We start from the raw sequence: 26,143 nt of genomic DNA, 5'->3' as shown, positions 1-26,143 counted from the left end.
CTATAATCTTTATGGAGAGAGATTGCAGTTCTGTCTCCAGTGGAGCAGCTGGTAGGTTCAAACCGCTGACCTTTCAGTTGGCAGCCTAGCGCTCAACCACTGCACCACCACGGCTCCTTTCTGTACACAAGGAGTGCTGTTATTGATTAGGTTTCATCCTCCTCGATTACATTCACATTCCAGCCCCACCTCCCTGTGTTACATCTGTAAAGTATCATACATCTGTATGATCGGTATACAATCATGCAATACTGGGAACCGTGACGTTGCCAAATTGACAGATATTTTGGGGGGCCACAATTCAATCTTTGACACCGACTAATATCAGCCATTGGTCCAAGTACTGGGTGACAATAAATTACAACACAGTCATGCATTCCATAACATCCACTGGGGCAACATCTGACCACATATATGTCCATGGTCCATAAGGTTATAATCCCTATCGGAGAACGGGACATAGAGGATGTAACTGGATGTAGCAAACAGTTTTTCCACATGCAACACATATGATGTCTCTTGTATACAAAGCAATCACATTGCCAGGTGTATAAAGGTACAGTATATATACAACCTGTAACACATATGTCTTGATAGTCATAATAAACACCTATGTTACTGGCTTGTGTATGTACTATACTGTACCTTCTATCATTATTTTAATGTTAATGTTCCCTACTTACAAATAAAAAGCATATGCTTTGACTCGTAGGCAGCAGCAGTATATAACACAGTGTTTGGCACCATGTCCAAATCACATCCTATTTAACAGAATGAATTTTTTTTTTTTTTTTTATTGTGGATGTTAAGTGACGCATGACCGTAATAAATCAGGAAGATTTCAGGGTAGCCAGAACGTTGAAAATGTAGGTAGCACTTCAGAGCTAATATGAGGTATACTCCAAGAACTTGGAACTCAGAAAATACAGAACTTGGAAACAATCCCCTTTGAGGATTCAACGAAAAAAAGCCCACTTTTAATGAGTGGAATCAGCCACCTACGGGACTAACTCAAGATATTATCTGTACGTGGGTGACTTTACAGATGTAACACAGGGAGGTAGGGCTGGAATGTGACTGTAATCGAGGAGGATGAAACCTAATCAATAATAGCATTCCTTGTCTACAGAAAGGAGCCGTGGTGGTGCAGTGGTTGAGCGCTAGGCTGCCAACTGAAAGGTCAGCGGTTTGAACCTACCAGCTGCTCCACTGGAGACAGAACTGCAATCTCTCTCCATAAAGATTATAGCCTTGGAAACCCTACGGGACAGTCCTGCTCTGTCCTATGGGGTGGCTATGAGTCGAAATCGACTCAACAACAACGTGTTTGCCTAGAGAAAGACTGGGTGAACACTTGGGGAAAACGGCGTGAAATACAGAAAAAGTAAGACTTGGAGCCAGGATTTGGCTGCGCTTCTCCAGCCCTACCTGGGAGAGAGCTCTGGCCCATGACTGTGAGCCGCTGGGTCCCTGGGGAAGATGTGCTTCTCCAGGGACCAAAACTAAACCAGTCATGGCAGTTAAACACCATTAAGCATTTGAATAATGCAGAAAGCTTCTCAATGATCTCCAAGAACCCCTCTGATTATAATTTGGCTTTCCCAAGGAAAAGGATACATGAGTCATGCTGACTAAGAGTTCTGACCCACATGAATTATCATTCTCATTGTAAATATATGAATCAGCATTCTAATTTATACTCCTGAGCTTCGCGTTTGATTTGCAGAATTTGGCCTCCTGGAGTCTGAGCATTTCTCATGAATGGACAAAACTGCGTTTCCAGACCCAAAAGCTGAGGGTCACAGTGTGAGGTAGTGTAACCTTTCCCTGCAACAGGCCCCCTTTTTTTGGTCATGAAAACACCTGAGGGCCCTGAGGGTGTTTAGCTTGGAAAAGAGCAGCAGAGATGAGCACTGATGCCTGTCCTCAAATGTTTAAAGTTCTTTTTGGAACAGAGGTCAGACTCTTGGTTGCCTGGGGCGGGAACAGAACAAAGGACAATGGATAGATAGAAAATACAAAGAGTAAGGTTTCACCTTGTTGTAAGAAGTAATGTGCTAAGAGTGGATTGCTGCGTGTTAGGATTCTTTGGTCACAAGCCACAGAAAAAGTCTGGATAACTTTAGCTAAAATAATAATAAAAATAAATACACAATTAAAAAAAATACTTAAGTGAAGGATCTGAGGTAGCTCCCAGATTTGAAGAGGAAGCTGAAGCACCTGGCCTTGGAAGGGTCAGCCACCAAGGTAGCTACGGTGATAGAAGGGCAGGAAAAAAAAAAAGGGCTGTCTCTTCAGGGTACCATCATCACAATAAACCACCCCTTGCTGATTTATTTTCTAGAATTCCTAGGAAAGAAATTCTGATTGGCATACCTTGGGTTGGCCCTTTTCCCTGTCTCTCCTGGCCAGGGCAGGGTAGGGAACCTTAACAGAAGGCCCCATCAAGGCTTCATGCAATGGGAATGAAGTGATTTGCCAAAGCAAAATTGCAAAGTAGGCAAAAATGTCAGAAACCCCTATACCTTCATCACTGCAAGTGAAGAAGAAGAGGCCACGTATTTGCCAGGAATCCTAAAGAAGAGATTTCTACACTGTAAGGGAGTTGCAAAAGCCTATTTAGAAAATCCCATCTAGTTGTGCATTTCTCAAGAGGAGTTGAGAAGGGTCATTGAAAAAGGCCTACTGAGGAAGACCTGGGCCTATCATGACATAAGGATGGGATACAGCTGGTGGGGACGTAACCCATGGGCTGGGTGTGGTGGTGCAGTGGACTAATCAGAACATGGAGACAGGAGCTGCTGGTGTTGGCCATGGAATGTCATGGTCATCAAGGCATCAGAGAAAGGCCGTGACCAATGGAGAGACACGTCATAAACGTGCTTTAGGAAATTTAATCTGTTAACTGTTGGTAGACTGAATCACAGAAAGGCAAGACCAAAGGCAGGGAGACAGATTTTTTTGAGGGTCTAAGCCCAGGTGCTAGCAGTAAGAAGAGAAAATAAGGGATGGTAAAAGAGGCATTTTCAGGGCAGTGTCTATAGAGCTTCAGAGGAAAGTAGGAAGTGAGAGAAAGGCGTCAAGAGTGACTCCATGAGGGAGAGCAAAGGAGACCAAACACTCAAGAAAGCAATTAGTCCAAAGGACTGACAAACTACATGAACCACAGCCTACTCGACCCCAAGATCAGAAGAACTAGACGAGGATCACAATAGAGGGCCCCGAACAAGTGTGGGAGAAAACTGTAGAACAAAGAATCAAATACACAAAAAAGATCAGGCCTGCTGGTTTGACAGAGACTGGAGGAACCCCGGAGAGCATGGCACTTAGATACCCTTCTGACCTGGAACTGAAGCCATTCCTGGAGAACACCTCCCAGTCAAACAATCGACAAGCCCATAAGATAACAGTAACACCTGAGAGGAACGTACTCTTTAGAACAATTAATTATAAGATGAGACGGCAGGAAGGAGTGGATAATCATGATGAAAGAAAATGGGGAACCCAGAGCGGAAATGGGGAGAGTGCTGACACATTGTGGGGAATGAAACCAAGGGCATGGAACAGTTTATGTACAAACTATTGAAGGGGAAACTAATCTGCTCTGTAAACTTTCACCTAAAGCACACACACAACAATGACTCCAGGCTTTAAACACAGAGAACTAAGAAAATAGTAGTACAAATGGAAAAAAAGTGATGACTTCTCTTTTAGATACGTTGAGTTTGAGACGATAGATATCAACTAGGAAGGGCCTGAAGCTTAAGGAAAGACATCAAGACTGAAAACAGAGATTTGGGATCCTGGGTCACTATGAGTTAGGATCAACTCAACGGCAATGTTTTTTTTTTGTTTGTTTTGTTTTTGGTTTAATGTAGAGATTGCACTTGACAGTATAAAGACAGATGATTTTTCTGTAAGGACAGCATAATGCGAAAGGGCAATTGTATCTTTTTAGGAAGAAATTTTCACTATGAGCTAGATCCACCAGAAATAGTTTCAGAAATAGTGAAACTTGAGCTTGCTTTTAAAGGAATGGAGAAAGAAGGAGTTCCAGACAGAGTCATGCTTTATAGTAAGGACTGGTTAGAAAAGCTCTGCATTTAAAAGCCGGATTTGTCTGTACAAATCCTTAAAAATTTATTTTAACTGCAAAACCTGTGAAAGCTAGAAGCTGTGTAAGGCGGAAACCTGTCAGGGAAGGAAAACTCAAATGCTTCCCAGTAAAAGGAGCAATAGAAAAGTGGTAAGACTGTCCCCTGTTAGAGGCAGAAAACTTGTGAGACCCAGAAAAACAAGGCAGTCCCGTCAAGTTCCAGCTCTCACAGGTTTCATTGTATTTTGTACCCATCTGCTCCATGCCACAGTAAAAAACAGGAAAATGGAAAAAAAGAGAAAAAAGACATATGATAGAAGTCAGAGATGAAGAAGACAGGTGAACTGGAATTCCTGGCTGTCAGACCTGCTGGTTTGGTGGGACTCTGAGCCGAGGGCTTAGAGGATAGACAATGCCCCTGATGACAAGGCAACTAACTGCCAGGTTTAACAGTTAAACAGTGAGGACATATAACACAACTCACCAGTGCCTCCAGGAACGTACAATATAGAGAAGCAACAACATTTCATTACTGCTAAAGTTCTGAATTTGACCTCATTCAGACAAAGCAATTGGCCGAGGAAACAAATCACCGACCACTAGTGACCTCTAGTGGAAATAAGCTTTAGGGAACTTGGATGTAATTTCCTATTTTCTTTTTATTAAAAAAAAAAAAAAATTAGGAAGAGGGAAAACCCTGGTGGCGTAGTGGTTAAGTGCTATGGCTGCTAACCAAAGGGCCGGCCGTTCAAATCCGCCAGGCGCTCCTTGGAAACCCTATGGGGCAGTTCTACTCTGTCCTATAGAGTCGCTATGAGTCAGAATCGACTCAATGGCAGTGGGTTACTGAGCCAAAAAAACCAAACCCATTGCCATCGAGTCAATTCGGATTCAGTGACCCTATATGACAGAGGGAAACCCTGGTAGCATAGCGGTTAAGTGCTATGGCTGCTAACCAAAAGGTTGGTGGTTCCTATCTACCAGGTGCTCCTTGGAAATTCTATGGCGCAGTTTTACTCTGTCCTACAGGGTCACTATGAGTTGAAATCGACTCGACAGCAGTAGATTTTGTGGGTTTATACGACAAAGTAGAACTGCCCCCATAGGGTTTCCAAGGAGCAGCTGGTGGATTCAAACTGCTGACCTTTTGGTTGGTAGCTGAGCTGTTTAGGTAGAAGAAAAATCTGTGGCAGAGTCAGCCAATTTATTTCCAGAGGAGTGTGAGGCGAGGGGCTGCTGGAAACAGCACACAAGTCCTCACCAGGAAGGGCAAACGTCCCAGGAATACTTTGTGTTTTGAGTCCAGATTGATTAATGTTCTGGAAAAAAACGTGGAAACATAATTGTTGTCAAAAACCTGAGATGGGAAGAACGTCTGGGCGGTGACTTCATGGTCACTGGGGGAGTTTGGCATGTTGATGGCAGCCAGCAAGAGGACATGCTGACAGGCTTGAGGAGGAAGCCACACTGGTTGCCAGCATGCCTTTTAAACATCTCTTCACTATAACCTGGAATGGAGCTGTTATCTCTGAAATATGTACACATTCGCTAATTCACTATTCTGTGGCCCGAGTCCACCTCTTTCCTATACCCAGTGGGTGTTTGTGCCAAGCTATGGCGAGCCCTGTTGAGCTGAGAGGATGCAAGAGAAGGCTTGATGGCTCAGGCATGACCAAAACGGTCAGTGCCAATTTTGCAGGGCACTTACGACCACCTTCTTTAGGAAGTGCTTTTAGAATAAATGGTCTTGACACTGAGAATGAGCGAAGGAACAGGAGGGTTGATGCAGGCTTTAAATCTATCTGATCACAGGCAGGGACTAATGTGAGGAGCCCTGGTGGCACAGTGGTGAAGAGTTCAGTTGCTCACCAAAAGGTCGGCAGATCAGATCCAGCAGCTACCCCTTGGAAACCCTACGGGGCAGTTCTAGCCCGACCTACAGTGTCACCTTGAGTCGGAATCGACATGACGGCAACAGGGTAGCTGCATGTATAGAAAAAGAAGTGTGTACAAAGGGAAGATAAAAAACAGAGACAGTATAGAAGTAAGTGGAACCAGTGTTATCAAGCCCTGGGCCACTGTCACTTCTGGCAGCAGAGCCATGATTGTCTTTATCTAATATTACCCGCATGGCAGGAGGGGCCATCCTGCCTTCTTGCATTATTCAGCCTCCACTGCACACCCAGCTTTGTTTAGTGATCCTGTTGTGCGGCTCAGCGGGCCTGCTTTTTTCCTAGATTGGCTCCCTCCCCTCTCCACGCCATCTCCAGTATGTAGAAAGAGACCTTAGAGAAGCCTACCATACGCACTGCACTTGGATCTGCAATTCAGTCTCCATTAGTGGGCACAGGGCAGCCTGGCCACCCCGTAAGCCAATGGCCTGCCTCCCTGGTGTTATCGCCCAGACACCAACTAAACCACAGAGCGAAGAGAAGCGAGGATCAGAGTATCAGCAGCCCTCCCCCTCCCCCTCCCCTCCTCCCCCCCTCCACAAAGATCCTTTCTTCCAGGACAGAGACAAGCATTTGGCTCAGGATAGATCATTTCAACGATCTAGTCTAAAACCATTTCACTTACTGAAGATGAGCTAATTATTTTAATTTGCTCCAGAGCTTCTGTCAGGCTGTCCTCAATCTCAGAGTCATCCAAGGAGAAGAGATCCCCGGCTCGTGAAAGATCTTTTTGCCCCAAAACCAGTCTGAACAGTTGATGCATGATGAGGAGTTGGGTGATCCGATGGCTTTCTGCAGACCCAGGGCCAGCGTTTCAGTTAGTGGAGGTTAGCAAGACAAAAACACATAGCAGGAGGTATTCCATGAAAGGTCGCTTCCCCTCAGACTTTGAGGTCTTCTCTGAGGCTCTCTGTGAGGAAAACAAATGACACAATGTAGCCATTAGCAGAATGGCATCAGCTCAGAACCTCAACTTGGTACCCAGCTGAGAGAGAAAAACAGCACTTGGAAACACGTGTGTTGAGTAATAGACCCTGGCTTGCTGACCTTCAAATGAGCTCTTTCCTTACTTTTGTCTAAAAAGCTCCTGTCAGAAATGATTAAGTTCCTCTAGAATTTAATTTGAACTCAAGCAGCATAAATCTCACACTTGTTTTCCTCTATTTTCTACATCCTTCCACGTCTCTCCATGGCACAAGGAAACAAGAGGACACGAAACAAACATCGACCTGACATTTGCCAGATTTTCCCCAGACACAGATTCCCATGGAAATCAAACAGGGAAACTGAAAGAAGAGAGTACAGGAATATCTTTTAGATTCACCACCTGGTTTTCTCTTTCTCCTAGATCCTGGACATGGAAACCAGGGCTTACTTTTCTTGGCTGAGTTTCTTTGCCATGGGGACAAATAGAAGATTCCTCACCGTTAGTCCAGAAGGCAATCTCAATACTCACCCTATTCTACCATACTTTCTAATCAAGTAGCAATGAAATAAAGGACTCGGCATAGGAGTTTGGGGCCAGGTAAATCTTCACTGAACTTGAATGTCAACATGAACTTGGACACTGAACTTGAATGTGACAGCATTACAATGTAGGGTAAAGAGGAGGGACTTTGGGGTCAGGCAATCCTCCCTCTATTTCCATAGTTGAATCAATGAAGCCCCACTGTACTTCTCACTCATAGGCCTATCCAACTGACAGTCCACAGGAAGCAGAGCAACGGCACAAACAAACTATCTGACTGTTCTCATCAGCTTCCTTCTGGACCTAACAAAATCACAGGCTATTTGCAGGGTAGAGACCTTAGCAGTCCTCTCACAGGTTAATTCAGCGATGAGGAGACAGAGGTCAGAGAAGTTTAGTGACTTCCCCCAAGGCTGTCTGGTAGGTAGCGATGGGGCTGCTCTCCTGATCTCAGGCCAGTAGGCAGCCCCACAGTTTACAGTGCAGTCACCTCAGACATGCAGGTAACTTACAAATGCAACCACACGCTCAGAGAGTGGCAGCGATTTACCTAATAAAGCAACAGCCGTTCTGCCCAGAATTGCACTCTGCCAGTGAGTGTTAAACGGGAAAAGGGCATCTGCTCTTCCCTCCAGTGGTCTCAGGGCTGCCCTCCGAGTCTGTGCCTGTGGGAACACCTCCCTGTGCTGAACACAATACTAAGATTGAAAGATGCGCGCTCTCCACATCACACGGTCTCTTAACATAAGCCACATCTCTCTGCCAGGCACTCGACTAAGTAAGTTTTCCGCGGTATCCAAGATGGCGCAATGTCTGGGCCGCTGAAGGGACTTCAGAGGTGATACTGCCTCCATGCAATTTTTGCCCACCTACCAGCTTTTTTTTTTTTTTTTTTTACCAGCTTTAAAAAAATGATGCCTGATGCTTCTTCCACACTTCTGCCTTTGTCCCAGACACTGTTCTATGTGGTTTGCAAACATTTACTCATTTAATTTTCAGAAGTGTATGAGGTTTGTGTCACTACTTTATCATCATCCCCATTTTACAGGTGAGGAACCCGCAGCACAAAGAAGTTAAATAACCTGCCCAAGTCAAACAACTAGTAAGCTGCAGAGCTGGGCTTTGAACCCGGAGCCCCAGTGTTAGGCTCCACCACAATGTCCTGACTCCATCTCAGACGTGAAGCTACTGGTAGGGGCAAATTCCTCCTGAGCGTTAGTAACATTAGGGCTGGACCTGTGGTGGGGTCATAAAGCAAGAGAATGGCTTCCGCTTCCCTCTTACCCTGACCCTGTACACTTGACTTTCTATGCCCTGTACACTTGACTTTCTATGCCCTGGTATGTGAAATGGCATTTGAGCCAGTCCTCTCAGGACAGCCAACAAGAGAGCAAGAGAATTATAATGAAGAGAATATTTGCTGTTATTAATTGCTGTTGAGTCAATTCCAACTCCTGGTGACCCCAGGTGTGCAGAGTAGAAATGCTCCGTAGGGTTTTTAATGCTGAGACCTCTTGGAAGCAGATCTCCAGACCTTACTTCCAAGGTCCATCAGGTGGGTTTGAACCAGCAACCTTTCAGTCAGTACAGGAAAGAAGATCGGTCAGGAAGGTTTTGGCAGGGAAGACCAGAGAAAGGTTATGGTAAAGTTGTTTGCACCCTGGCAAATGTGGAAAAGTGAATTACAATATATATAAGAAAAAAATTTCAAGCCTTGAGTTGCAATAGTGAAGGGTTCTATGGGCAAAATACTGAATGATGCAGGAAGCATCAAAAGAAGATGGAAAGAATACACAGAGTCACTGTAGGAAAAATAATTTGTCAATGTTCAATCATTTCAGGAGGTAGCATGTGATCAAGAACTGATGGCACCGAGGGAAGAAGTCCAAGCTGCACTGAAGGCATTGGCAAAAAGAAAGGCTCCAGGAATTAACAGAATACCAGTTGAGATATTTCAACAAACAGGTGCAACACTGGAAGTGCTCTCTTATCTATGCCAAGAAATTTGGAAGACAGCTACCTGGCCAAATGACTGGAAGGGATCCACAGTTATGCCTATTCCCAAGAAAGGTGATCCAACCAAATGGGGAAATTATGGAACAATATCATCAATATCACACACAAGCAAAATTTTGCTGAAGATCATTCAAAAGAGATAGCAGCAGTACATCAACAGGGAACTGTCAGAAATTGAAGCCGGATTCAGAGGAAGATGTGGAACCAGGGATATCATTGCTGATGTCAGATGGATCCTGGCTGAAAGCAGAGAATACCAGAAAGATGTTTACCTGGGTTTTATTGACTATGCAAAGGCATTCAACCGTGTGGATCATAACAAATTATGGATAACATTGTGAAGAATGGGAATTCCAGAACACTTAATTGTGCTCATGAGGAACCAGTATGTAGATCAAGAGGCAATTGTTCGAATAGAACAAGGAGATATTGTATGGTTTAAAGTCAGGAAGGGTGTGCATCAGGGTTGTACCCTTTCACCATACCTATTCAGTCTGTATGCTGAGAAAATAATTCAAAAGCTGTACTACATGAAGAAGAACGAGGCATTAGGATTGGAGGAAGACTCATTAACAACCTGTGTTATGCAGATGACACAACCTTGCTTGCTGAAAGTGAAGAGGACTTAAAGCACTTACGACGAAGGTCAAACAGCACAGCCTTCAGTATGGATTACAGCTCAACACAGAAAACAAAAATCTTCACAACTGGACCAATAATCGACATCGTGATAAAAGGAGAAAAAATTGAAGTAGTCAAAGATTTAATTTTACCTGGATCCACAATCAACACCCATGGAAGCAGCAGTGAAGGAATCAAAAGATGCCTTGCATTGGGCAAATCTACTGCAAAAGACCTCTTTAAAGTGTTGAAATCAAAGATGTCACTTTAAGTACTAGGTGTGCCTGACCCAAACCATGGTGTTTTCAGTCGCCTCCTATACATATGTATGCAAAAGCTCTGCAGTGAATAAAGAACACTGAAGAAGAACTGATGTCTTTGAATTGTGGTGTTGGAGAAGAATGCTGAATGTACCATGGACTGCCAAAGAACAAACAAATCTGTCTTGGAAGAAGTACAGCCAGAATGTTCCTTAGAAGCGAGTGTGGCAAGACTTCAACTGACATACTTTGGACATGTTATCAGGAAGGACCAGTCCCTGGAGAAGGACATCATGCTTGGTAAAGTAGAGGGTCAGTGAAGAAGAGGAAGACCCGCAATGAGATGGACTGCCATAGTGATTGCAACAAAAGGCTAAAGCATAACAGGGATTGTGAAGATGGCGCAGGACCAGGCAGTGTTTTGTTTTGCCGTACATAGGGTGCTGAGTTGGAACTGACTCAAGGGCACCTAACAACGACAACTTCAGAAAAACTGGATCAGAGTGTTGCTTAATCTTCCCCTTAATGCATTCTCCCCCCAGCCTCAGATATTCACAGCTACAGATTCTCAGTGACAGGATATTCAGGAAAATAGCACATCGTGTGGAAATGACTTCTCCTTGACCATTCGGCTTGTGGAACAACATCTGGCACCCCTGACTCAAGAAGATCCAGCCACCAGACATATCGGAGCAGAAGGTCTGAGAGAGAGCAGAGACGTGTGCCGTAGGGAAGCACACGCCTTCCCTGTGAGAGAGAGCAAAGACGTGTGCCGTAGGGAAGCACAGGCCTTCCCTGTGCTCCTTCTTTGTCTTCCACACTTACAATAGTGCTTGGTGTGAAGCCCCACAATCATGCTTAAGCTTCAGCTGTTACTCTTTAGTGCCCATCAAGTTCAATTACAGGACTAGATTACCCAATAAGCAAGGTACACACCAGCCCAATGGTGCTTACCACCAATCTGCAGTGCACAGCTTCAACTGTCCCCCACTTCATCAAAGATGTGGTGAAACCCACGTGAAATTGCTCACCACAGATTAGCAAGTATATACAATTAAACCTCTGCTACCTTGCTCAATGCGAGCCAAGGCGTATCATACTTACTGGTTAATCCACCGCTAAGTGCAAGACATTTCTTTGAGCCCTAAGCAGAAATAACAAGCTGTTCAACACACACTGACAACTTCCAAAAATCTAGGGGTAGGCTGGGTAGAGGATAAGAACTCGCACCACCAGACGAACTAGATGGTGCCCGGCTACCACCAATGACCGCCCTGGCAGGGAACTCAACAGACAGTCCCGGGCAGAGCAGGGGAAAAACGCAGAACAGAATTCAAACTCACTTAAAAAGCCCACACCTAGTGGTCTGACGGAGACTGGAGGAACCTCCAAAGCTATGGCCCCCAGATGCTCTGCTAACCCAGAACTGAAACATTCCCGAAGCCAACTCCCGAGGAATCCACAAAAATGCTATGAGAGAACTCTTAAACAAGTTCAGCAAGGTTGCAAGATAAAAGATGAACATACAAAAATCCATTGTGTCCTTACACGCTCGCAACGAGCAATCTGAAAATGAAATTAAGAAAACAAGTCCATATACAATAGCATTAAAAGAATAAAATACCTTAGGAATAAATTTAACAAAATAAGTGCACTGCTTGCACAGTGAAAACTAAAAAACATCATTGAAAGAAATTAAATAATGGGAAAGGCATCCTATGTTAACGGATAGGAAGACTTGATGTTGTTACGGAGATAACACTTCTCTAACTGACCTACAGATTAAATATAAACTTTATCAAAATACCAGTGGCCCTTCTTTGCAGAAAATAACAAAACTAATCCTAAAATTCATATGGAAATGCAAGGGACCCAGAATAGCCAAAAGATCTTAAAAAATAACAACATTGGAGGGCTCACCCTTCTATATTTCAAAACTTACTACAAACCTATAATAATTAAGACGGTATGGTATCGGCAAAAGGATAGACATAGAAAACAATGGAAGAGAATTGAGAGCCCAGAAATAAGCTTTTAAATTTACGATCTATTGATTTTTGACAAGAGTGCCAAGACAATTCTATGGGGGAAAGAATAGTCTTTTCAACAAATGGGGGCTAGGACAACTGGATATCTACGTGCAGAAGAATGAAGTTGGATTCCTTTCTCACACGATTTACAAAATTTAACTCAAAATAGATCATAGACCTCAACATAAGAGCTAAGATGCTTAAAAGAACATGTAGGGATTAAAAAAAAAAAAAAACTTGCACCAGACATTCCACAAGGGTAACTGAGAGAAAAGTCCCCTGGGTACTAAAAAGTGCAGTCTGGGTAAGTGAAAGAGGGAGAGAGAGAGAAGAGAGAGGTCTTCTGGGTGAAGATGACAAGGAGAGGCTTTCTAGAGGAAACGGCATTTCATCTGGACCTTTTATAATGGGTAAGATTTTTACTCACCACCCACTGGTTTGTTGTACTGGGGGGTCTTATATGTTGTTGTGATGCTGGAAGCTATGCCACTGGTATTTCGATACCAGCAGGGTCACCTTTGGTGCACAGGTTTTAGTGGAGATTCCAGACTAAGACAGGCTAGGAAGAAAAGCCTGGCAATCTGCTATCAAAATTAGCTAATGAAAACCTTGCCAATGACAACAGAATACTGTCTGGTATAGTGCTAGAAGATGAACCTCTAAGTTAGAAGGCACTCAAAATACACAGTGGCCACAACAAAGGACTGGAGCACATTAATGATCATAAAGATGGTACAGGACAGGCAAGGTGTCATTCTGTTATGCATAGGACCACCACGAATCGAAGCCATTTCAATGGCAACTGACGACAAGAAGAAGATTTTTATAGGCTTCATCCAATTTGCTGAGGACCTACTAAGAGGCAGTAAGTGTGGGAACCCAGGGTCATGACCTCACAAGTTTTGTGACCTCATGCTTCTTATTTTGCCCTTAGCTTGTGTCTTTCTGATGCATTTCCAAACTTTGCACAAAGCACTTGCATTGCTTTCTAATTAGAAAATCCTTCCAGTTTCAAAACGCCTTAAGAATATTTACAGTCTTAGCTCTGGTAGTCGCACTTACAGGAATGTATCCTAATGGAAAAACCAGAGATATGCACCAAAATTTCATATCACGCATGATAGAGTGATGGAAAAAAATCACATTATCGCTAATAGGAAAACAAACAAAATGTCCAAAAGTAAATGAACTGCTAAATGAAAGAACACCCACACAAAAGGAGACTGTGCAGACATTGAAAACCACAGTTTGGAAGAAGATTTATTGATACGGGAAACCGCTTAATGTACTCTTAAAAAAAAACAGCAAATTATAAAAACCTTCAGTTTTGTGTGATTATATGTTATGGGTAACTTTTATTTCCTTCCTTATGTTCTATATTCCTTATATTGCTTCTCTATATTTTCTTCCTTATCTGGCGAACAGCTATTACTTTAGTCAGAGAGTAAACCTTGCATGGCTACTTTTAAAAGTTTTTTTAAAAGTAAAATGTAAAGTACGAAAGGAGGAAAATCCTGACTAGGACACGACCTGAGTGCAGTACTTCAACCAAGGCTCCTTGGCAGCCAGCTCCAATTGCACACAGTCCCCTTTTGATGGGCAGAAGACAACCTGGGGACCATGCAACATCCCACTCAAAAGTGCTCCTCAAGGCAGCTGCAGCCAGGAAGCACCGGGACCCAGGTGCTCTCACAGCGTGGCAGGCCTGGGTGACCTGGGTCTTCCTAGGACCTCCTTGCCACAGTGAGGACACATCGCCCAGGATCAAGCCCGTGAACTTAGAACTATGCAGAAAAGAGCCATGGGTCTGCAGCTTGCCTGGGGACCGAGATTCAAGTCCCAGCTCAGCCACTCAGGGGCTGTGGACTTTTGGACTGTGCTTGTCCATTCCCTGAGCCTCGGTTTCCTCATCTGCAAAACGAGGCTAATGTACACCCAGCAGGTTGTTCTGGAGATCATAGCTGGTGAAGTATAAAAGAGCCCTTGGTAAAGTAGTGATACCCACAGCTGATTTTACTAGGTGCTGACCATGTATCAGGCCCTGCTCTGAGTGCTCCCCAAGTATTGACACCAATTCCATGTGAGGAGACACTAGTGTTCAGAGAGAAAGTAACCAGCCCAGGGCATCTGAAGAGTAAGGTGCAGAGTCAGGATTGAAGGCAGCTGGTCTCCTGGGAAAAGCCCCCTCAGGACGGTACGCAGTTGTGTACACGGCCACACACATGATGGTTACTACTGAGCCGCCTCCCTTGCCCACATCCGCCATTTAAAAAGCGCCCCCACATGGCCACATTACACCAGCCCTTTCCTGGATAAGGATCAGCAAGGCAAGTTAGTTATTTCTCAGCAGCTCTGGTCAATGTTTGCTCAGGTTTCTGGCTTCTCCTGCTGCTCTTTTTGCAACAGGAGCGAGGGTCTGAGCCAGATCCAAGTCTGCCTCATCTTCTGAGAGACTCCCTACCCTCACGAATGTCATGCAGTGACACACACGTATGCACACTTGTGCACACACTCAAATACTTTCTATGCACCAAGCTCCTTGCTAGACACTTTCTTCTTAGTTTTCCCATCAACTCTGCTCTCCACGGAAGCAGACTGCCACACCTTTCTCCCGTGGAGTGGCTGGTGATTTCAAAGCACCAACCTTTCGGTCAGCAGTTGATTGCTTTAACCACTGCGCCAACAGGGCTCCCTGTCAACCACGCAGGTAGACACGATTACCCAAGAGAAACAGGATTGGTGAGGTTAAATATCATGCCCAAGGTTACACACAAAGCCAAGATTCACATCCAGGTAGGTCAGGCTCCAAATCTCACACGTTTTGTATTACAAAAAAACTGGCTTATAAAATTCCTTCTTACCCCACCGTCTTTTTCTCATAATTCTTCTCCCTAACCTTAAAAAAAAAAAAAAAAACCCATTGCAGGAGTTGATTCCAACTCACTGTGACCCTATAGGACACAGTAGAACTGCCCTATACGGTTCCCAAGGAGCAGCTGGTGCACTTGAATTGCTGACCTTTTGGTTAGCAGCCATAACTCATACCCACTGTGCCACCAGGGCTCCCTAACCTTTAAAGGACCCTAATTTGAGGCCCACCATCTCATTATTTAGGTAAAGAGAAAAAAAAAGGGGGGTATTGGTTGACGAGTCAGGTTTCTATAAGGAGAAAGAAGCACCACAAAACAAGAAACCATTCTGTATCCAGTTCGACACATCTCAGGGAGCCACACCTGGCCCTCCACAAACTTGGTTTACCTGTGTGCTCCTCCTCAAGGCGCACTCGCTGTTACTCAGCTCTAGGTTTGGGGCCAGGGCGGGAGAGTCGGGCAGCAGGCTCCAAGGGCACAGCGAGTGGCATCCGCTCAGCTCAGTGAACCTCAAGTTGTTCATTGCAGTGCTGGCTGGAAGAATTCACGGAATGTAGGCTGACGCCACAGGCTGCCCGGGAGCCGTCAGGTGACAGGCTGCGCCTGGCCAGTGGGGAGCTACCTGAGTGAGACGCTGTTTCCTGGGGTGAAACCCAAAGCCTGCTCCGGTAGAGTTGTTTTTAACAGACAAAACAAAACTCCCTGTGTTCATGAAAATCTATACTTTCCCTGGGAAGAATGGAAAAGGGGGGAAACACACACACACAGGAACACAGGCAGGTGAATGGAACGGCTACTTGGAGCCATTTCCAAAGCCCCAGGGGAAAGAAGGAAACTGCGGCTTAATTAACACCTCCCTCCCCCTCAAAATTTCAGGCACACAGTTTGAAACACTGAGCTATTTTCCAGCCACAGCTCCTAAAGTTCTCTTTTTGCTCTGCCTCTGGATTGATTAATAAAAGTTTAAGGGTGCAGGAAGACAATTAAAAAAAAAAAAAAAGGAACAATGTTATTCAACAAAAAAGTCATCCCCTCCTCCCCCATCCCCCACACCCTTCCCATTTTATTTGCTGGGAGGTTTTTCCTAAAACTCCACTTGAACAAGGTGTGTCAGATTTTTACTTCTAATATTGCAGCAACGCGCAGAGAAAATGTTTATGCTGGTTAATCTCTCAACACTCGGGGGGAAAAGGCATCGGGGCCCTCACTTACTGTTTAAGCAGTTAATGGTCATTTAAAAACTGTGCTGGAACTAAGATCCTGTATTAGACTCCACTCCTGATTTAGATGTGCCTGTAGGAGGTCTGTCTACATGCTGGCAAAGCGTGTGGGTGGTGTTGTGACTGATAATTCCGTCTGTGAAACCCCTCGGATGTGGGCTCTGTGAGTGTCTCCCCACAAAAGTTGTGGTCAGGGTGACCACACACCTGCCACTGAACAAGTCATATAGTCCAAGGTCACGCCCTCATAAATCTTCCTGGACACTTGGTGATCAATCACATTTTTTATGACACCCACATATGGAGAATTGTCCCTTGAAGAGTCTCCTTTATGACAATGGAGGATACAGCCATCCATGAGTACTGGTTGCCGTCCAGTTGACCATGACTCACGGCAATCCCAACTCTTGGCTTCCCTTTGTGTGTCAGAGCAGAACTGTGGGCCAAAGCGTTTTCAATGGCTAATGTTTCGGAGCTCTGGTGGCCCACTCAGCTGCTAAACAAAAAGTCAGCCGTTTGAATCCACCAGCTGCTCCTTGGAAACCCTATGGGGCAGTTCTACTTTGTCCTCTAGGGTCGCTATAAGCCAGAATCGACTCAATGGCAATTTTTTTTTTTTAAATGGATTGCCAGGCCTTTTTTCCAAGATGCCTCTGGGTGGACTCGAACCTCTAACCTTTGGTTAGTAGCTGAGCGCTTTAACTGTTTGCACCACCCATAGGCTCCTGTACACTAGTAGGTATCTTCTTACGTTAGTAATTTTCCAGTGTGCAGATACCAGTGGAGTCTGCTCTTTTAACGAAATAGCCTATCTTTAGCCTTTTCTCATTTTTATCCCCTACTCATTATTGATGGTTCTTATCCCTAGATTTTATCGAATTTGCTTACATTTAAAAAAAAAAAGAGAGAATTAGAAGAAAAAGTCGAGATACCTAATAAGATCTGAAATGGCCAGTTTGAGGACTGCGTGTGATCCTTTGTTTGCTGGTTCCATTTTCATCCTAGCAGAAGCCACCTTCTATAGTACTATTTTTAGGAGAGGGCTGTCCGGGGGTGATGATGTAATTACACTGAGACTCCTCCCTGTCACATACCCGTGTAATTGCCACACTGTAACCAATCTGAGAAAGAGACATATTCCCTTTTAAGCCAATCGTCTTACAGAGCTTGACATAGGAAGCCCTGTTTACAAGTTCCGGCTACAGGAATCCCTGCTTCAGGAATTCCTGACACCGGAATCCCTACCTTAAAATTGTCTACCAATGGAGCGATGGCTTTCTGTTCTCTAAGCTTGTAAATAAAAACCAAGTTAGTGTTTCATATCTATCGTTTCTCCTTCTATAAAACGTCACTGCTGAGTTGCCATTTTGAATTACTGGATTCTACCACATGGAGCTCAGTCTATTCCCAGCTCAAGCTTTCAATTTTACTTTACTCAGAGTACGGATGGTTACTCTAAGACAAAAGAGTATTGTTGAGTGCTGCCAAGTTGCTGTAGGGTCCAGAACTGGACATTCTGTGGGAATCCAAGGAGAGGAGCAGAGTGGAAAGAGTGGGGAACCTGGACACCACAGCTTCCAGGCTCAGCTATGCCTTTACCTGTGGAGCAAACTTGCACAGATGAACCTCCCTGAGCCTCAGATTCCTCATTTGCACGTGGGGGTTGTGATACAGGTTGGTGGAAGGTTTAATGAGATTATGTAAAGTACTTGACACAGAGCCCACATCTAACAGCCGCACAATATTATAGGTCATTCTCCTGTTGACACGCCTCCACACCATACTTTTTGAAAGCTAATACACTGCTGCATCGTTGACTAACATCGAGTCCAGAGTGTTGAAAATGCTTGGGCCTTTTTCACTTGTGCCATATTTATGTCTTAGCTATACTTTTCCCCCAATCTTAAGTCTGGGTAGTTAATTTATCATCTATAAACTTTACAATCATTTTTTTGTCCCAGTTGGTTTTTTGGTAATCTTATTCCCTGGAGAGATAGACTTACTGTTCCTAGCCTGAACAATAACAAGGCAGAACGATAACAGTGAAGTGTCGATTGTCGTTGTTAGGTGCCGTCCAGTCGGTTCCGACTCATAGCGACCCTATGCACAACAGAACGAAACACTGCCCAGTCCTGAGCCATCCTTACAATCGTTGTTATGCTTGACCCCATTGCGGCCACTGTGCCAATCCACCTCATTGAGGGTCTTCCTCTTTGCCGCTGACCCTGTACTGTGCCAAGCATGATGTCCTTCTCCAGGGACTGATCCCTCCTGACAACATCTCCAAAGTACGTAAGACGCAGTCTCCCCATCCTTGCTTCTAAGGAGCATTCTGGTTGTACTTCTTCTAAGACGGATTTGTTCATTCTTTTGGCAGTCCATGGTATATTCAATATTCTTTACCAACACCACAATTCAAAGGGGTCAACTATTCTTCGGTCTTCCTTATTCATTGTCCAGCTTTCACATGCATATGATGCGATTGAAAATACCACGGCTTGGGTCAGGCGCACCTTAGTCTTCAAGGTGACATCTTTGCTCTTCAGCACTTTAAAGAGGTCCTTTGCAGCAGATTTTCCCAATACAGCATGTCTTTTGATTTCTTGACTGCTGCTTCTGTGGCTGTTGATTGTGGATCCAAGTAAAATGAAATCCCTGACAACTTCAATCTTTTCTCCTTTTATCATGATGTTGCTCATTGGTCCAGTTGTGAGGATTTTTTATTTCTTTATGTTGAGGTGCAATCCATGCTGAAGGCTGTGGTCTTTGATCTTCACTAGTAACTGCTTCAAGTCCTCTTCACTTTCAGCAAGCAAGGTTGTGACATCTGCATAATGCAGATTGTTAATGAGTCTTCCTCCAATCCTGATGCCCCGTTCTTCTTCATATAGTCCATCTTCTCAGATTATTTGCTTGGCATACAGATTGAATAGGTATGGTGAAAGAATACAACCCTGACGCACGCCTTTCCTGACTTTAAACCGATCAGTATCCCCTTGTTCTGTCCAAACAACTGCCTCTTGATCTATGTAAAAGTTCCTCATGAGCACAATTAAGTGTTCTGGAATTCCCATTCTTCGCAATGTTATCCATAGTTTGTCAAGATCCACACAGTCAAATGCCTTTGCGTAGTCGATAAGACACAGGTAACATCCTTCTGGTATTCTCTGCTTTCAGCCAGGATCCATCTGAGAAGAAATATGATGGACTGGAATACAGTGTATCTCAGATTTTTTGTAGCCCGGGTAATCCAAACACCTGAGTTTTTCCTTGTAAGCGCAGCACTCCATGTTTATTAGTGTGGATGGAGTGTATAACTCCCTCCAGGGCACTGGCCACTTTCTTTATGATTTTTCAAGGTGACCTTCACCTAAGGAGCCCTAATAAAACACACTTGTTCACTGTATTATGCATCTGTGGACCGTGCTAGGTGAAAATACATGCAGACCTAAGGACTTAATGCCGTTACTATTGGGATAACACCTGTAGAAAAATCGAAACTCTTTGGGGTTGGGGGTGGATTTCAATAAACATAATTAACTCAGGAAGCCAATTTGTTATGAGGAATTCAGCCTCTAGCTTCCAGCTCGGGCTGAGGATATGCCCTGCTTTGCTTCTGAAAATTCTAGACTAGCAGTATTTGTTTACATTAAGCTTTCAACAACACTACTCTGCATCAAAACAATTTCATTTTATTCACCTGTATTAAAAGACGCCCATTGACTTAGACCAGTTTGCGTTCTAGAAACTTTCAATAAAGTTCTCAGATATATTTTCCCTTGAAAGAAAGGATTAAAGTTTCTTTTGACGGAGCATCTTTTTCACACAGTGTGAAAGGGCTACAGGCGTTCCCATGGGAATTGGCTGCATACATTTCAGCCCTTCCCACAAGACATCTATTGTTCCCTGGACGCCTCTCAGTTTTCTCTGCCTTGACATGGTGCCACACTTCACGTCTACTGAAAGCATCTGAGGTTGGCTTATTGCAGACGATGCTAACGGACTCACCCTTCAGTCTTTTTGCTAGAATTCATAGTTTGTAGGAGGTTTATCATTATAAACCAACCAAAATCGGTTTGGTGACCCGTTAAGAGCTCAAAAAAAAAAAAAAAATCTATTTAATTTTGAATACATATTGCAACTTACTGAAACACAAGTAGATAGGAAATATTTCCCTTCATGGAGAATGAGGTTTCAAGTCTAACAAACTTCCTGAAACCAAGAATTTTGTGCTCTGTCATATATGATATCATAGTATATCTATTTTCACCTGCAAATTTTGACCTTGGGGGTCATATTTGCTCTGGAATAATATAAACCTTGCTTAGAATTTTTTCTTAATTCAAATTCTGTGGGTTTGTTTTTTCAGAACACATACTCAAGCTCTCAAAATGTCAGGAACACTCATATGCATCTTTATTTGCATTTAAATCTCACATATTATACAAATGTATGACCAATTTAAATAATGCCTTAATTTTTTTTTCCTAGTCTTTAAATTGAAATATGTAAATGCCATAAAATCCTGTGATGGATTACTGTAGCAATTTAAACATATACTGAAGAGAACAAAAAAGTGGTTAGATTCAATTTGTAAAATATCTGAAATATTAAAGGAAAACATTTCAAAAACAACCAATAGTAATGGTGACTCTGTCCCACCCATTTACTGTGACAGTGTTGTTTCATTTTCTTTGAAAATCGTGGGTAGGGCCAGTTTCTTTTTGCCTGTTACAAAACATTTCTTGAGGAAAACCAAAGTATGAACTAGAAACGAGATGGAGACTATTATGGAGTAAAACAAAAAATGCATATCACACATATCTAGAAGCCTAGCTTTCTACTCCTGAGGCCTAGAGACATGTTGTAATATCCCACAGAGAAGGGACTTTTTACCCCAATAACTGAAATGCTAGCACACATGGCTAGCAGCACAACTCCCAAAGGTGCTCTATCTGCATAGTCAGCCAGCCCCTGGAAGTTTCTCTGCCCCGCTCCCCCAGCCGGCTCTTTGCCTCACTGCAGCTTCTGACATTTACTTTAATTAGCTTTTGTTTTTGCTGAACAAAAGAACAGGAAAAAGGACAGCCTACCTCTCAGCACAGGAAACTCTGGCCGTCATGGGAAATAGAAGGCAAAACGCTCGAGCCTGAGAGCGATTCCTCTGGAACCCAGGGCCGTGCTCAGAGACAGCCCTGCGGCCCCTTCCCCTGTGCTGTCAGGCAGCCGTCAGCCTTGCCTCGCTGTGCCGCTTGTCAAGCCAGCAGTAACTGGAATTCCCTCCCCGTGGACTCACCGTGAGGAATCCGGCAATGAGTAACTTCTCCTCCCTCTCCCAAACTTCTGCTTAGAGGTAGCGACTGGCACACAGCTTCAGTTATTTCACTTATTTGTAGATTTACAGAAGGTTCTCCAAGCCAATCAGTCCTTTGAGAGTTACAAGATTTGCCCAACAACCAGTAATTTAGGTTCTGTTAATAAATAACTCACTTTAAGGAATTAAGGAAGTTTCAGGTTAATATCAGATGTGGGACCTTTTACCAGCCATCAGTGGGGGGAAAAAAAAAAGTCTTGAGGAGGGATGGAGGGAGTAGTGGAATGAGATGGAATTTAAGCCCAAAATGATAGAAATACCACAAAGAGAAGCAAAATGGCTAGTCTGAAAGGGCGAACACTCTAATCATGCCTCTGGATGTTGCTAACGAAACCCTGAACAACTGAAAAAGCACCCTGATAGCACTAGAGATTTTTCCTAATCAACCCTGCGTCTTATTATGTCTACTCAAATTGCTATCTCACTTCCTTTTATCATCCAAATATAGCACTCTTCTTCTCAAGCCTAACACACTGGGAAATCCCTTACAAATGGTTCTACCAGTCCTCGCATCGCTCTCCCTTTTAAGGAGACTGCGCTTCAAAACCTCGAATGCACAAACTAAGTGGTTAGTGGGCTGTTCTCCCTGGAGGCTCTTCTGTCCCCTCCTTTGCGTAGGACATGGCTTTCTCTCCTCATTGATCTGAAGTTTCATCTACGCGTAGAGTGGTGAGATATTTCTGAGCCTCTTCCAACCAGAACTTTCAGTCAAACTAACTGTGTGTGTGGCGGGGAAGAGTTTAGTATAAGATGTACAACCAGAAATATCAATATATCCACATCTCTGATGGTTCAGGTTATGTGTCAACTTGGCTGGGCCATGATTCTCAGTGTTTATATGTGATTGCTCCCCATGATGGGATCTGCTGTGAGTAGCCAGTCAGTTGAAAGGGAGTTTCCTTGGGCATGTCTCCTACATCCATTTATAAATGGGCAAACTGGCTTTAGCCTTCTCTGGATCCTGCAGCTGCCCCCTCTTTATCTGACCTCCAGTTCTTGGGACTTGAGCTAGCAGTTTACCTGCCCACCTTGGGATTTGGCCATCTTCACAGCTTGTGAGCTAGAGCCCTGCTCTCTGACCTGCCGATATGGGGTTTCCCAGCCCCTGTAGCTAACATGAATCAGGAGAAACCTCTGTCCTGACCCAAAGACGTGGAACATTCCGGCCTCTACAATCGCGTGAGCTGATTTACTGGTTTTGCTTCTCTAGAGAATCCAGCCTAAGACAACGTTTCCGGCAATCATGCTGCCAGGTAAATAAATTGCTGGCTCAACCCAAAGCCGCACTCATGGGGATGAAGAGGACTTTCTCTTGTGTTTATTGCCCAGCACCCACCTATCCTATTTCTGCTGAAAAATACACTCAAATTTCCCTTGGGAAATCATGTTTTTGGGGGAGGGTTGACTCCCATGAACAGGATGAGACCAATTGGTTTTAGCAAATTAGATAATTTCATTCCCCTGACCATGGTGATTAATCTAGGGGAGGCCATGGGACCGCTTCCAGGCCAATGAGAGTCAGACAAAAGACAGCATTTGGCTTTTGGGGGAAGAGTTTCTTCTGCTGAACTTGATGATAAGAAGATGTAGGATCTGGTTGCCATTGCTATCTTGCCCTCTAGAGACCAGGCCCTGAGGACTTCATTTGGACCCCTTAAGCCAGGTGCCCCTGAAGCTGGCAAGACCTACCAATAAATGTCATCAATAAATTCTTGATAGTAGAAGCAATTTTAGGTTGGTTTATTGTCACTTGCAATAAAAAATTCTACCTGAAAGAGTCAGGTTGGCCCAGGTTTGCAGAAGAGCTCTTCTGGGCCCCCACAGAGCAGCTAATTGAAGGGTAAGTGGACTAAGAGGCTAATCAGGAGCCAATTATGACCACTGGCTCCTTCCACACAGGGTGCCAGGCTTCCACTGACAAACAGGAGAAGCAAGAGGAGGTTGGGAAGAAATGTGAACATTCAGTGTCCCTGAAAGTTGGACTTTCAAAATGAATTCTTCTTTACTAACTACATGTTCACTTCCCAAAATACTTTACTGCAACCACCTGGACTTGGCTGGTGGTGCCTAGAGCACTCTGTTTGACCTCAGTAAACATCATGGACTCCGTCCAAGCATCCATGCATCCACCCATCCATCCACGCGTGCACAATTTTTATAAATTCCTTTGGGTAATTAGTTTCACAGGGTATTTCTCTATCTTCATTTTCCTCCCTCTGTTCCTATACAACTCCCACCATGTTCCCCTTGGGAAAGTTGAAATAAAGAACAATCTTTCTAACCACAAAGTCAGACTAAGATCCTACCTTTACAGGAAGTACATAAGCTCTAGAGCAGCCTTAAGTGGCTGTTTAAATGGCAACTACATGTAAACACTGAGAATTCCTGGATGATTCTGTTTTCTATAAATAATTTTTCTTACCCATTGAGTTGCACTAGTTTTGTGTTCAGCCTGTCAGCTTTGCAAAAGTTCACTAGACACAGAAACTTGTATGCATCCAGCAGCTCCCTTTTGGCTCAGTAAAATATCATGGGGCTTGAATTTTTTTCTTAAGAACTGAGGAATAGGGATCTATGGATAAGTTTAGTTTGTTTCGTTAAAATAAAGAACATTTTAATTAAAAAAATGGTACTCAAATTGATTTTTTTTTTTTAACTCACCAAGTAGAGAGGACTCAGTATTCCCCCAAACCTTCTTCTGTACCCCTTGATGAAGAGCCCTCACTGTCCACAAAATGCACATCGGAAAGCTATTACCCTATATTCCTCTCTCTCCTTTTCCCACCCACGCCCGATGGCTCTCCAGTTCCTGTGCATTCAGAAGGAAGATCAGTAGTTGCTTGCAGACATTGGGGAGGGGAGTAAAAGACTTGAGGAAAGGGCTAAAAAGGGCTATAAGGAAATTTTGGTGGGTTACGAATGTTTACTAACTTGATTTTGATTTCACAAGAGTGTACATATGTCAAAACCTAGAAATATGTTCAATTATGTCAGTTACATCTCAATAAAGCTGTTAAAAAAATTATGCTAACTACGGGCAATGAGAGAGAAAAAGGCCCATTCTTATACTCCTGGAGTAAATAACTGTAAATCACCACAACTTTTCTGAAGGTCAATTTGGCATACTTGTCGAAATCTTTTTTAAAAAATGCCTACCCGTTGGTCCAGCTATCCAACTACTAGAGTTTGGTTACAGGGATCATCATCACAGTCTTACGAATGCATTACAGCAGTAGACAATGAAAAGGGAAAATGGTAGGCTCCAGCTCTGCTTCCTAAGACTTGAAGTCAGAGGAACCTGTGGTTCACAGGGAAGGTAACAAACCCCTGGTCGGCCCAGAGAAAGGGCCCTACCGGGAAGTCATGAACGAGAGGGGATGGGAGAGCCTAGGCTGATTACCAGTTGCCGTCGAGTTGGTTCTGACTCATGGCGACCGTACATGTGTCAGCATAAAACTGTGCTCCATGGGGTGTTCAATGACTGATTTTTCAGAATTAGATTGCCAGGCCTTTCTTCTGAGGATCCTCTGGGTGGATTCAAACCTCCGACCTTTTGGTTAGCAGCTGAGCATGTTAGCCATTTGTGCCACCTGGGCGCTCGCTAGGTTGATACTGTCTCAGTTACATGAATGGGAAAGTTTCAAAGTGGAGGCACTTGTGTTGGACATAAGAACAACTGGGCCAACATGTGTTCCCAGGAAGTGAAAAGTCAGGATGTAAACCATTAGTTCACGGGAAGAATGTGTCAAGATGTAAACAGTTTGTTCCCAGAAAAATGTGGTCATGAATGCAACAATGTGTAACCAAACCAGCTGGCACTACTCACCTAGATGTAACACTCCCTTCTAGCCAAGTGGCCAACGTTTACATTTCAAAGGACTTCAAGCCGAAGCTGATCATATCCATCCTTAACCCCCTACTTTCCCTTTGTTCTCTGTGTATATAGACTACTCTCTTTGCTTGAACAAGGAGCCCTGGTGGTGCTGTGGTTAAAGTGCTTGACTGCTAACCAAAAGGTTGGTGGTTTGAAACCAACAGCAGCTCCATGGGAGAAAGATGTGGTGGTCTGTCTCCATAGAAATTTACACCCTCAGAAACCCTCTGGAGTAGCTATCAGTCAGATTGGACAGCAGTGGGCTTGGGTTTTGGTCTCCGCTTGAATGTGGCAGTGATTTGTATTTTTACTTAACGGTGCCCAGCTCAAGCTGTATTATTTCTCACTCCTAATAGAGTATG

General features: G+C 43.9%; 1 protein-coding gene across 13 annotated transcripts in view; it reads right to left on the bottom strand.

Annotated features, from left to right (window-relative positions):
- Positions 1–21,929, bottom strand: part of VEPH1 (ventricular zone expressed PH domain containing 1) — a 275,970-nt gene extending 254,041 nt beyond the window's left edge. For 4 of the 13 annotated variants that reach the window (XM_049867690.1, XM_049867691.1, XM_049867692.1 and 1 more), the window contains exons 1-2: positions 15,702–16,283; positions 6,674–6,958 (exon numbers count right to left, since the gene is read on the bottom strand). In XM_049867690.1, coding sequence (XP_049723647.1) covers positions 6,674–6,811 — 138 coding nt within the window. In that variant the 5' untranslated portion in view covers positions 6,812–6,958; positions 15,702–16,283. The other 9 variants (XM_049867683.1, XM_049867693.1, XR_007515122.1 and 6 more) reach the window with 8 other exon arrangements.
- Positions 21,930–26,143: the final 4,214 nt, after the last annotated feature.

Source organism: Elephas maximus, chromosome 23, assembly GCF_024166365.1.
Source record: "Elephas maximus indicus isolate mEleMax1 chromosome 23, mEleMax1 primary haplotype, whole genome shotgun sequence".
Lineage (NCBI taxonomy): Eukaryota > Metazoa > Chordata > Mammalia > Proboscidea > Elephantidae > Elephas > Elephas maximus.
The sequence above is the reverse complement of the archived record's forward strand: the minus strand, read 5'-3'. Positions and strand labels throughout refer to the sequence as shown.